At 38.0% G+C, this 13,601-nt stretch overlaps 1 protein-coding gene across 6 annotated transcripts; it reads right to left on the bottom strand.

Moving 5' to 3' along the window:
- On the bottom strand, window positions 1-12,515 carry Vdac3 (voltage dependent anion channel 3). 6 transcript variants are annotated; one of them, XM_021236745.2, is made up of 11 exons: window positions 12,229-12,274; window positions 11,676-11,735; window positions 10,553-10,613; window positions 9,907-9,975; window positions 8,825-8,874; window positions 5,875-6,027; window positions 4,798-4,850; window positions 3,348-3,575; window positions 1,794-1,944; window positions 939-996; window positions 1-535 (listed from the first exon to the last, which is right to left on the bottom strand). In XM_021236745.2, the coding sequence occupies exons 4-11, from the start codon at window positions 9,971-9,973 to the stop codon at window positions 444-446; spliced, it is 852 nt and encodes a 283-aa protein (XP_021092404.1). In that variant the 5' UTR covers window positions 9,974-9,975; window positions 10,553-10,613; window positions 11,676-11,735; window positions 12,229-12,274; the 3' UTR covers window positions 1-443. The 6 variants fall into 6 exon arrangements, with proteins under 6 accessions (XP_021092404.1, XP_087036531.1, XP_087036529.1 ...); XM_087180405.1 differs by lacking the exon at window positions 10,553-10,613; XM_087180403.1 differs by lacking the exon at window positions 11,676-11,735.
- Window positions 12,516-13,601: the final 1,086 nt, after the last annotated feature.

Genomic DNA, 13,601 nt, shown 5'->3' with positions numbered 1-13,601 from the left:
TTATGTTCCAAATGTGATGGGTTTATTTTATTTTACTCTGATGCAAAACTAAAGATTCCACTATAGCACAGAGACCAATACATTAAAAGGTCATGAAAAAGTGGCGTGGGACATGCAGGGCGCAATGTACAAACGGGGGGGGGGGGGGTGTCAGGTTGTTTTCTTTAACATGACGCTACATGGTCACTGAGGAACACGCTTAAATTAACACTGTAGAATTCAACTGAATGTGGCACAAACATGACAACTTCCAGGCCTGCCTTCAAGAACCACCTGGAGGATGGACTTGCAATCTCTAGATTTTAGTGTGAGGAGGATTACAATTCTTTGGAAGAATAAAAAGTTCACACTTTTAAAATTTCACAGAATTTTAAGGCCAAAACATAGTGGGTTCATTTCTCTTCACTTGCAGGAATAAATCTGAGGTTTTACTCAAAACCACACTAAGCTTCCAGTTCAAATCCCAACCCAACCTTGTGACCTCCGGCGTTGAAGTTCTTCCCATCAATTAAAGCTGACAGGGTCAGTTTGACTCCTAGGGAGAAGAAATATCACAATCATTCACGGCCAGTATTATAACCAATTTAAACTTTCTAGAAATCATGGACAGAGTTGACAGCATGGATTACAGCTGAGTATAAGTGGCACTAAACTGGCACAGTATTCATCTATGATCGTCTGATCCACAACGTAAAGCATGAGCATGGCAAACCACATTTGGAGTTTCAGCGTTACAAACAAAAATGAGCAAATGCAAAGGCCAAAGTGACCAAGCTATAGGTAAAAATACATAAATATTCTCTAAGTTTTCAATTTGACTTTGTCTGAATAATCAAATGAAATAAAACAGCCTGAACCAAGCTATGGTGACAGCAGCTGTTCCATAGGTTACTCATTATTTCTCTATCACCTCCTACCCTGTGTTTTCATTTACATACCTGGTCGAAGGGTCTGAGTATAACCCAGTCCAATCAGGCTGGCATTATTTACTTTAGCCTAAGATTAAGAGATGGAACAGAAACAGAAAGCAATCAATTCCATTATATTGAAATCCAATACAACCACCACTTCAGGGATTAGGTTTCCAATACCTTAGGCCCAATCTAGAATTGCTGAAAGTGAAAAATTAAATAACAGGATAATCTTTTAAGAGGTCAACAAGAAGGTAGGAATAATGGGGACCCTGAGTCTATATGCTTAAAGGGCTAAAACAAAATTTTTACACACACTGCAGGCAAACAGTTCTGCATACTGAATCCTCTGAGATGCCAATTTACAACCTCTGACAGTGGTGAGAGCATGAACTCTTGTGACAGAAAAACAGATGTGGCTTCAAATCTTGGCACTGCCACATGCTATGATCTTGCCGTTTCTAGGCCTGTCTGCTCATCTGTGTATCAGGAATAAGGTCACACTGCTCAGCACACAAAGCAGTTGTCAAGGTTAAATGAGACACTACACTTGAAGCTTTAGCAGAATACCTGAAATCCAAGAGCTCACTTACAGCTTATTATTAGTAAGAATTACTAACAGTAATCTAATCCCATAAATTCACAGATGAGAAAACAGAGGCCAAAGAGATCAAATTACTTCAGAAGGCCAGACAACAGGCAAGTTAAGAGAGGCCAGGACTAGACCCTATATTTTCTGACTTGAGGCATAATAATTTCTTCACTACACAGTGAGCTGCTCACTAAAATCAATAAGAAACATGCAAACTACACCCTATCACAACACTCAGCTACAACTCGGGCAAAAACAATAGCAGATCCAATCTGGCAGCACACTCTTACAGACAGAGAGGTTCTACAATCCAGCTTGTATTTAGCAGCAATGCCAAAACGGGTGTTGTTGCTGCCAGCCGTCCATGCAAGGTTTATTGATGTTTCGATCTTTTCATTAACTTTCTGGTAGATAGAACCTCCAAATTCAGTGCCATCGTTCCTGTTTTCATAACACAAGAAAAAGTCATATTCATTTGTACCACTGTTAGGATATGGAAACAAATTCTAAGACTATCTAAATATAGGTCTCATTTTCTAACTAAAAATTTCAGCAAATTTGCAGCATAAAGACTAATAAACAAGTAATTTAATCCAGTTTTGTGATTTATAATCACCGAATTAACCAAACTAAAACAGTAAAACTTGATTGATTTGCTCAGCTCTTTCACATAAAGCAAATTTCTTTTTTTTTTTTGGCAATAAGAATTAAATCTAGGACCTTGACACTAAATTACATCCCCAGCCCTTGTTTGTTTTAATTTTGAGATAAAGTCAAACTAAGTCACTAAGTTGACCAGACTGGGCTCAAATTTGCAATTTTCCTGCCTCAGCCTCCCAGAGTGCAGGGATTACAGGGATGGGCAACCACACCAAGCCACATAAGGTAGATTTCTTATACACAATTCAATTATGCTTATGGACAGAAGCAGCTATCTCCGGTAAATATGATCTACAGATCTACATATGATCGCTGGGATTTTCACAGAATATAGAAACTTCAGAGTCCAAAGATTATGAAAAAAAAAGTATAGGAATAAAGCTAATTCTGGATTTATTTTAAAACACAATCCTAAAATATCTAGGGGCATTGTTCCAGAGAAGCACCTAAATGACAATTTTCATGATTTCCCAAATAACAGTTTCATCAATGTCCATGCCTCTGTCTAGAATATACCACTGTGTTTTAGCTACCATTTATAAATTAGTTTCTAGTGAAGAACAATCTGCAGAACTTCAAAAACACAGGGCCCGCCTTTTGCTTTTACTTCCTGGTGCGATAGCACTGTCCAGGAGGCCAAGGCATAAAACATAATTGAAAAATTCAGATTCATTCAGTCAAATGATGCTACCTACATAAGTGAATCCCAGAACTCCTCTCAGGGCTCTTATAACTTCTGACTACAAGAGGAGTAGCAGGGTTCTGACCAAGGACACCTGAACATCTTACAGGACTCCTGAGGATGGTCCAGAGTGCTGATGTCAATTGGATGGTTATTAGTAATCCAGACTTGCTTCTGGATACTGCCCAGATGAGTATTATACTAGACAAGGCAGAAGGTCTCCAAGAGATCCTTTACCAAAGAGGGTGCTCCATGCCATGCTCAGGGAGCCTCCTTCCCAGAGGTTCTCCTACAGAGCCTAGAACTCCTTCAAGCTCAGGGACAGGCCAAAAGGCCAGTAACCACCCACAGCACAACAATGTGCACTGAGCAGACGGCCTTTTGGCAGTGTTTCACTGACTCTAAAGACTGCACAGCAAGGATGGGCACCAAACATGCTGAAAAACTACCATTTTGGGGAATGGCACTAGTACTAAAGAAGGAATCAATTGTAGACACTCACACATGAGTGTGCAGCTGAAAGTCTGAAGCCTTGTAACCCAGAGCGAAATTATTCTGAGATAGTTTGGATTTGGCTGTGTCAAAACTCATCTGATAGCCAGCAAGCCAACCTTCAAAGGCCAACACAGCCCAACCATAGATGGTTGGTCCAGAAAAATCTATGTCAACATTACTGCCAAGACTGAAACAATCCCGTTTATAGGAGGCCTTCAATTTCCCACTCTTCTTTCTGTAAAAACAAAATCAATACAATGAAACATCAGTTTCTACTACTGTTCAAAAATCTTTAGAGTAAGACCCTCTCTCTCCCAATGTAAAAATTGTTTTGGTAGATGGCATACATGTGGTAAAAATGTTTCAAATTATTTTTGTTAAGGTTAGAAAGGCAGACACTAGTATTTTCTATTTCCCATTACAAAATCAAATTAATAGCTCACTTGATATTTAACTTCATAAAAGTATGAACAAAAATACAAGAGAGAGACAGGCTGGTTACAAGAACTAAACTTAGATTAAAAAGAAGTACTCTGAATGTTTTCATCACAAAAAAAAGATAGATGTTTGAGAAAATATGCTTACCCTGATTTGAACATTATATAATGTGTACATGTATCAAAACACTACCTGATACCCCATAAATTTATTATTCTGTCAATTAAAAATATATAAAATATTATGATTAAGATATTTCACTGTGAAATACTGTAATCTGAAAATATATGCATACAGACATTTGAGAAGTCAAATCTCCTTAAATGTCAAATGCCACAAAAAGTAACATCCAAAACCCAGAATTAACCTATCATAGAAAGAAGTGTATTTCTTAAAAAAAAAAATGCTAAATACCCCAAATCACTTCTTAATAGTCCTTGTCCTATTGAGACTCTTATATTTATCCTAATGATAACTAAAGCACGTGGTAGGAAGGACACACCTGTTACAGCTAAGAAGAAATTCCACTTTGTAGTTATCTAGCATCTTGTCCTTCAGCTAGCAGGACCCCATCTTAGGCAGACAGAAAATGGCACAATCCTCACTTTTCACATGAGGAACTTGAGCCAAGATGTTGGGTGACTGACAGAAGCTATGAAATCAAGTTTTAAAGCCAGCAGATTACATTCCTAAGAAATCAACTGAGCAGAAAACCATGTTTTTCAATCCTTAGAATAGCTAAGAAATATCTGTAGTCTCAGACTTGCCTAGCTCCCGAACTTTTTCTTCAACAAGCCTCTTTGGAATAAATTTGGAAGTTTTTGTTCACTTGTTCAATTTTCAAATGGAAATTTTACTCTGCATCAAGGAGGGGTCTTCTTATCATTATTACAAAGCCTCAGGCATCCCAAATAGCAACCTTCTAAGCTCTTCTTTCCTCTAGACTTTCCACTGTAACATCCTATTCTAAAGTTCTAAGGCTCCAACAACAATTCAAAAAATGGGGTTTGGATAATTACCCTGTGTTCGGTACAAATATAGTATCAAGAGTCAGTTTCAAACCTTCCGCCAACTGAAAAACAAAGATTTTAAATTAACAATTAGTAATTTTCAATTCTCTGACTCAAAAAGCCAAATTTAAGTTTCCTCTAACTTCCTCTTCAATAAAAAAGGAAGTTACTAAAGAGAGCCAAACATTAAATTACATAATGAATCACCTGTCACCCTTCCCTTTCTCCTTCCCCCTCACCCCAGACATGATTTTCCCATCAAAAAATAGGTTGAAGGCCAGGGATTTAGCTCAGTAGTTTCGCCGCCTGCCACGCAAGCCCAAGCACAAGGACCTGAATTCAATCCCCAGTACCAAAAACAAAACAAAACAAAACAAAAAATAGGTTAAAATGTATAGACCAGGGCCAAGGATTTAGCTCAGTGGCATTGCGCCTGCCTCACAAGCACAAAGTCCTGAGTTCAATCTCCGGTACCAAAAAAAAAAATTTATAGATCAAATCCTATTAGAGCAAATAATACATAGAACAAAAATAGTAGGATTCCAAAACAACAAAATAATCTTGCTATTTTCTTGAAATTACTGTAATGAGATAACCTGACACTTATCAATCCAATAAATAATTTATTCAGTTTTACCTCTTTATAAATGGCAATGTGTACTTAAACATACTTCAAAAAATAGTGCCCTGTTCACAGTGAACACTTGACAAATGATTCTGCCAATAGATTTTCTCCTTGACAATATTAAAAAGTCTAGAAACATTTTTCTGTGGAGCTAATTTTGCAATAATTACAAAACTAAACTAAATTACTATAACTAGTTTCTTCTACTCAGGAGAGGGTGGGCTGCAGAGCAGAATAAACAGAACTGGCCGGAACGAAGCTATAATTTGATAATTAGAATATTTACAAACAAAGGTTATTTTCTGAAACAAAAGGCATAACTAAAAAGGCCACACAAAGAGGAAAAAACACAGCTATCAATTAGGGTACAAGGTCTCATTCATCTGGTGCTTAGGATTTGTTCATTATTCAATCCGCAAGAAAAACTAAGCCTACAAGTAACTTCTAACACTTTCCCTTACCTTATTCTCCAAAGAGATTTCTGTCCCAAGAGTATTGTCTGTGTTCCATTTCTGGGAGAAGGTAAGTCCATAGTTACAGACTTTGTATTTGGTCTCTAGGTTGCCTGATGCTTTCCCCGTATCAGTGTAAGCATGACCTGAAGTAGAAAATTCCTGGAAAGAAATAAAACATAATTAAAATTAGCTCATCAGATAGAAAGCATTTATTTCAGAAAAGTGTTTAATGCATCAGAAACCAATACAATCTACTTTTTACTACAGTGCTACTCTATCGCAATTTATTTCTGGCTTTCCTGTTTCTAAGCTCTAAATATTTTAACCATTACTTTCCATCACTCTGCTTTTCTAACTGATAATTATTGTTCCATTTATTCTCCAATGGAGCATCTTACATTCTCTCCTTTAAAGAAAAATACATTTACTGAAAAATAAATTCTTTTACTAAAAAAGATAAAAATACTAAATATCAAATATTTTACTTTCATGGCCTAAAAAAATATCAGTTCTCTGTAATATCTTTCAAACCAGTGGCTAATCTAGATATCCTTAAAAATCCAACCTTTGAATAGGGTCAACATTTCATTACTTTCTTACAAAAGTATTTCTGTTGTGGAAAAATACAACTATCATAAAATGTACAATTTTAACAATGTTCAAGGATACAGTAAAGTGGCATTTAATACATTCACACTGTTGTGAAAACATTTCTACCTTTGTCTGCAAAACTATTTGCAAAATTTTCAGCATAAGTAATTTTGATATTTGAAATTATCCATTTTTCACAATAAAATGGAATGCTACAATTTATCCCTTTGTCTTCATTCTCCATCCCATGTGCTTTCTAAAGTGCTTTTACCTAACACCATAAATGCCTTAGTATGTCCCCCTTTCCATGAAGTGCCCTTCAGTCACATGACAGTAAGCAATTAGAAATAGATTTTCTTCTAGGGAGGACCAGGGTCAACATCTGTCACTGACAATCTATGAACTGTCAAGAAGAGAACATGCTGATTGGCCCTGTTTGCCAGAAGCATTTCTGAAATACTGCCAACATAACGCCAGGCTGCCAACCCTGCCTGTAATGTGAGCCCTCACTTTAACAAATATCCTACCCCCAACTCAAGTTCCACAGATGGATGAAGCAACTGTGAAACTATGATCTGTTTATCAACACCACACAGAAAGCCTTCAAAGTGATTATCATGCTGCACATTTGGGGAAGACCTTAGTAAAGAGTGATAAAATGTTAGTCATGTTTTAAGAGTTCACTAATTCTTTAACGTGACAATTGTTTTCTTTTAGTAGCTCCAACTATCCAGTGGTTTTTGTTTGTTTTGTTTTTCAGTTGTTATTGTGGTGGTTGTATTGGGGGGTGGTAATGGGGAACTGAGCTAACAGCCCTTGTATTTTGAGACAGGGTCTCACTAAGTAACTAGGTGCCCAGGCTAGGCTCAAATTTGCAATCCTCCTGTCTCAGCCTCCCACATCTCAGAATACTGGGATTACAGGCATGCACCACCACACCTGGCTTTCAGAGTTTTATTTTTTACTCTATCTTCCACAAATTTGACAAGTACAGTAAATGTAAATCTTAATTTTGGTGTTAGGGAAACTTTATGCACAAAATTAAGGAGATGGACTGGTCCATATGTCTTCCTTGTTATCATTTCTTAATTAGAAATAGCAGATTAAGTCTCAAAGAGAGGGCTAGAGTTGAGTTCCAGACTCACAATTCCTTCAGTTTTTGTCTAATTTCATAATTAGTTCAAATAAATAAAAACTACATTCATAACCATGCATTTAAAATCTATAGCTCTACATTAAATGCTAGTAAAAAACAAAACAAAAAGTTGCTTCTGTTAAGTAGACAGCATATGATAAAAATATACCAAGATATAATCTAAAATAAGGTAGAATGATCAATGAAATTTATCCTAAACCAAGACCAGAGATGCAAAGCAACCATGAAAACAAGCACATAAATAAGCTTTTCCTTACCATCTGAACAGACAAAACCACAGCGGGAGCAGGAAAGGGAGACAAAATTGTAGTTGATGATTTTCACAACACAAATGTAAATTGCACAAATTCTGTAACCTATTCAAAATGCACATCATTCTTCTACTTTAACAGAACCATACATACAATATGTAAGTGAGCATATTACACTACAGAAATCCAGAGAAAGAAATACAGGGACAAAACTAGATTACACAAAGCACAATACAAAATATCATAGGAATTCCACATGTTTTTTGTCCTTCTAATTAGATCTGTATATTCAGAAATAAACCCTGCATGGGTATGAACAGGTATACACCAACAAAAGATGCAGCCAATGAGAAAAAAACAGAAGATGAGGTACAAGAAGAGTTAATCTATTTGCTGGATTTATGGAACAAAAGCTCTGGTTAATGATGCTTTGAAAATACGCCAACACATACTTGACTACAGCTGTAATTTCCAGTAAAGAAGACTGAAATTAAGAGCCCAGTTAAAAACCAAAACTATCTTCTATATGAAGACATTCAGAGATACATTTTATTTCTATATTTTTCTTCAACTACTCATGAAGGGAAAGAATCAATTGCTTTTGTAAAAAAAACAAAATCTATATGAACCTCATAACAGAAATAAAGTTTTTATTCCCCATATATATATTCATCAGAGTTTTATGACTGGGGTCATGGTCAAAAATACATATTCTATATCTTCTAAGAGTAAGATGCAAAATACTATTATGACAAACATAAAAGGTCTCCCAACAAATTAAAACTGATTACCTACAGGCCTAACTGGCTGAGTATGTTCACTGAGATCTGAGAGCAGGACAAAGCTGTGGGGAAGACAGGATAGTGCCAAATGCTGTTTTACATAACCAGATGAACAAGGATTTTGAAACAAGTTGCTGTAAGTATGCTACATCTACTAAAAAATATTAGGTACTCACCACTCCACTACAAGACTTGGTTTTCAGGTCTATTTTGACCATGCCAAACCCTAAATACACACACAAAAAACAAAGTAATGTAAAACATGCAACATTCACTGGTTTTTTCAAGTCAAATCATGAAAATAGTGTACTGTGTGATGGCAAACCTTTTAGAGCTTTCAATGATACAAACAGCCTATGCATGCATGCCATAGGTTTGCCACCATTGGTATATGGTATCTTTCATATGGAAAATAAACGGTATTCTCATGAGATGAGAGTTCATAAGAAAATGAATTATAATGAAGTAAAAACATTAAGTCCCTCAAAATGAACAAAAATACACTTTTAAAATATAAGTTAAACAAGTGAATGAAAAGAATATGCACTATTCTAAGAATAAAATTACTATAGTATATTAGAATACAGTACTAGAAAATATGTGTGTGTGCATATATATGGTTAAAATATACAATTAATATTACTAGCAAGAAAAAAATCAAATGTGTATAATAGAAAAAACTAAAAACCTGATTAAATTTTAAAACCTAAAAATAAATATCTATTCCAGGGCTGGGAATTTAGCTCAGTGGTTTCACTGCTTGCTGCACAAGCGCAAGGACCTGAGTTTGATCCCCGGTACCAAAAAAAATATATATATATATCTATATATATATATATATATTCCAAATCAGAGAATATATGCTACTACAAAGAAGTCAAAATTTGTATCTTCACTTTTATAAAAACAATATCACCATTTGCAGGGGGAAGAAGTACTTTAATTATCCTCAGGGCTAGCCAAAGGAGGCTTAAATATTACAGGTCTATACTACTTCATATTACAGATTACATTATGTGTATATTAGATATATAAATATATATAGTATGTATAGATGTGTGCATGCATGTATATAACTGCTTTTAATGCTTGTAAGGGACTCTACCTCTAAGAATGAAGTTCAATACCCTGTTAATGTCCCCTTAAAGCCTATGAAGTAGACTAATGTTGACTTACCCTTATTTTACTAACAAATTACCTTATATACTGGAGACATTCAACACTAACCCTTAACCCAAAGTGGAGATGGCATACTTACCATATCCTTTGTTGAAGACATCCTTGGCAGCCTTTCCTAGGTCACAGTAAGTTGGTGTGTTACACATATCTTATAAAGAAAAATGGAGACAGAGGAATAACCATTTAGTGTACATTCACGCATAACTCTCTACTCTTTCATCTTGTGAGGTGCTTTTTTTCCTTCCTTTGAATCACTGCAGTGTAACCCTAATGTAATCATAGTTAAGAGGAGGCACTCTTCTCCTTAAACAGCTTTCCAAAACACTGGAAAATAAAAAGGTTTACCCATGAGATTTCACAGAGATCAACTTTCTGATTATATTTTAAAGAAAAGAAAGTTTTCACAAGTTGAAAATGCTTTGTTAAACTAGACTTCTAAAAAAAAGTAAAGCAAAACTTACCTTACAAAAACCCTGGCTATACAGCCAAAGAACTGTATAAAGCAATAAGGTAAATTTTTTGAGGAACTGTAAAAATATAAGCCATCAAAATCCTCCAGGTTAGTGTTGAGGAAGTAGTAGAGTGGCAGAGTATATGCTTAGTATGTATGAGGCCCAGAGTTCAATACCCAACACCAAAAAAAAAAAAAAAAAAAGGAAAATCTTCAGGGTTAACATTTTGCTGCTCTGAAACTGAATTCTTAAAATAAGTATTAGCATACTCACTGAAATATATTCATGCAGATAATGTCCTCTCTCAAATGTCCTCTTCTCTCAATGTCCTCTTCTTTTTAAAAAGTGTTTTAATTTTACACATGAACCAGAAACAGGACATTTCTACATGCAGTAATCTCCTTACCCTCCCCGCAAAAAGGTAAACCCTGAAGTTAAAGTCTTCAAACATCCAAGGTACCTTAACTTTGCAAACTGCCTATTCAGTATGCTCCGAACTTTTCTACTGCTAATATGATTCTTACATCAAATTCACCACGGGTACCAATAATACCTCTGCCCATTCCTCTGCCCTCTTTGTACAATGGAAGATCTTTCCCTACTGCGGGTTGCTATTCCTCTTGCAGACTCAAAAACCATTTCTAACCAATTAGGGAACCCTCTCAGGCAGTCCCATTAGTATGAATTTACTATCCTGTACCAGAAAACTCCAGCGTACCAGCTAGCCTGTTACAGTTACTAGACTAGACCATCTCAAACTATTTATTGACATGAATAAATTATTTATATCTAATCCAGCTCTTAATCTTGGCTTCTGCTAAAGTTTCGCCCATACCATCACAATTGAAAATATACCCATGATGTACTTAACTGGGAATTGATTTTTAACCTAAACTTTTCAAATAAAACAGACACTATGATACAAAGATAAGATGAAAGAGTACAGTAAAGATAAATGAGTGGTACAGATGTACTAACTTAAACCACAACAAAATGTTGCTCTAAGCTACAGGGTTTTGTAGTTCACTTCCAAAGCAATTGTTTTACAATTCAATCCTCTGTATTCAAATGATCAATTTTGTACTTCATACGTATTCCCTACTCCAATATGCTATTACTCTATGATCACAACTGATGCTGTTGAAATGTTGCCAGAAATCTATAATTTGGGAGTAAATATACAAGTGCAAGTACTACATATTCAAACAAATGTTTACAGCGTTAGTCTGGTTTTTCACACTGACAAGAGAAAACATACTCATGTGCACATCTAGGTCTTAACTACATTTTTAGTATTGTGCTGCTGTTTTTCAAAACAGGACTATATACTTTTGCAAAAGTCGTCTAGCTGGTTTAATTTACTAACTGACATCGATTCTGCTCAGTTGAAGCTTACTTTTTCAGGCTCCTGATTCTTCTGACACAAAATGCACTGCTGGTATGATCAAGCAAAAATCTAGCAGACAGGGAGACTTCATGTCACTCAGGGTAAAGCTATCCACACGTTTCTATTATCTCTACCAGCGCACTTACAGCTGCAGACACCTACGTTGCACTGAGGCTGCGCCAGGCGCAGACAGGCACAGCGTTAACCAGGCGATCCGCCGGAACCCCCTTTGTTCCCCGCTTCTGCGTCTTAGACTGCACCCCCAGCATCCTCCCTCCGGCCACACCAAGGAGAAGTCTCGCCTGGGGCTGGGCGTCAACTCCTGACAGGATGGGGGGCGGGTCCGGGGCGCGGGTTTGGGGTCCGAGGACTGACTGCCTCTAGAAACCGACCTCCTCCCCGGCCTGACACCGGGAGCGAAGTCCGGTCCCCACTCCTATCACCTACCTCCCGCTGCTCCATCACCTGAGGCGGCGACGCCCTCCCTCCACGCTCCCATGAGCCCACCTCTGCAGGCCCGCTGTTATCCGACGGCCGGCCAGGCCCGTGCCGCACCACTCACCTCCAAACCCCGAGCCCGTCCGGCTCCGCCAGGGTAATGCTGAAGGTCTCCTTCGAGCCAACTCCGTCCGCGCCTGCGCAGCCTCACTCCTCGAAGCGGCGCCTGCGCGCCCCCGAGCGCGTCTGCGCCTTTCTGTGGCGCCGCAGTCGCGCCGCGGGTCTGGGTGCGGAGGGTCACGCACGCCGCCAACCGTCGGGCTCCTGTGCCGGCGTGCGCAGGAGGGTCGGGCGCGGGGTGGGGTACATTCAGGAGAGGAGAGTTGCTGTGAGGCTCCGGACCTGCAGCTTCCCTGGGAAGGTCTTGTTCTCGCGGGAACTCTTGGAGGACCCCTAGCTATTGTTGCTGTGGAGGAGCGCTAGGAAGGTGTTCAACTTGGATGTGGGTTTTCTCCGCTAATCGAGGCTGCTGCCTGGCACATCGTGCCCAAACTCCTTCTCTGGTGGAGGTCTTTGTGGGAATTTCGCCAGACTGACTAAAATTCAAGAATGTGAAGCTAGGCCATCACATGTTTCCCCAGATGGTAGGCGATTTATTCAAGATCATGCAGGTAGAAGGAGGTTGTAATTCAAAGGGGAGAAAAAGAAAGAGGAGGGAAAGATCTTTAGAGGAAAATATCAGTAATCAGTGTAGGAGAAATTTGTAGAAAGAGAAAATCACCACTCTGGAATCGCCATAGTAGTAATGGATTCCGGCAAAGTGATGTCTGAGGATGTTCCCCTGGCAAGGACACTGTCAGGTCCAGGAACTCAGCTTCACTGAGCGATCAAACTTCACACTGCCAGGAGCGAAAGACACAGGTGTGATGCCCAGAACACAAAAACACCGTTCTTGTCAGAAGTGTGATTTGTTTCTACTCACAAGGGCACAATCATAAATCCAGATCAAGGGACCTTCTGCAAAACTGCCCAATCTGAAAAAATACTAACTTTGTGAAAGATTAAGAAAAAACCTAGTGCACTGTTCTAGGTAAGGGACAAAGGAAAGACATGACACCAAAGGCAATATGTGATTCTAAATTGGACCCTGAATAAAAATAAAGCAGGTACTGAGGAACATTGCATTAGCATTTTAAGAATGTAAAGTTTTCTGAGGGTGATGTGTCTTGGTTATGCAGCAGTGACAGTGTCTTTTAGGAGATAGATGCTGAAGTATTTAGAAGTGTGTCTACAAATGGTACAGCAAAAAAGAGAAAAAAGACAAAGTGTATCTAGTGAATCAAGGTGGAAGATCTAAGTGTGTCTGAAGGATTCTGGAATCCTTCCAGGGAGTTTTCAAAATAAAAAACCAGGGAGGGAAAAAAATCCTACAAAGTCTGTGGTGATCAGTGTAAAATACAAATGGCTGCTTGAATCAGTAGGCAGATACTGTTATTT

This window comes from Heterocephalus glaber, unplaced genomic scaffold (assembly GCF_053883595.1).
Source record: "Heterocephalus glaber isolate CG9 unplaced genomic scaffold, H.glaber_assembly_v1.0 deba00001461, whole genome shotgun sequence".
Lineage (NCBI taxonomy): Eukaryota > Metazoa > Chordata > Mammalia > Rodentia > Bathyergidae > Heterocephalus > Heterocephalus glaber.
Note: the sequence above shows the minus strand (reverse complement) of the source record. Positions and strands in the feature narration are given on the sequence as shown.

Bases quoted from the DNA above. Each gene is read 5' to 3' on its own strand.
- Vdac3 (XM_021236743.2), bottom strand. From the start codon at position 12,165: ATGGGAGCGTGGAGGGAGGGCGTCGCCGCCTCAGGTGATGGAGCAGCG. The intron at 8,875-9,906 runs GTAAGTATGCCA...GTGTGTATTTAG, and splicing joins TGTCTTCAACAAAGGATATG to GGTTTGGCATGGTCAAAATA. The intron at 997-1,793 runs GTAAGAGTGTGC...TCTTAATCTTAG, and splicing joins ATTGTAGAACCTCTCTGTCT to GCTAAAGTAAATAATGCCAG.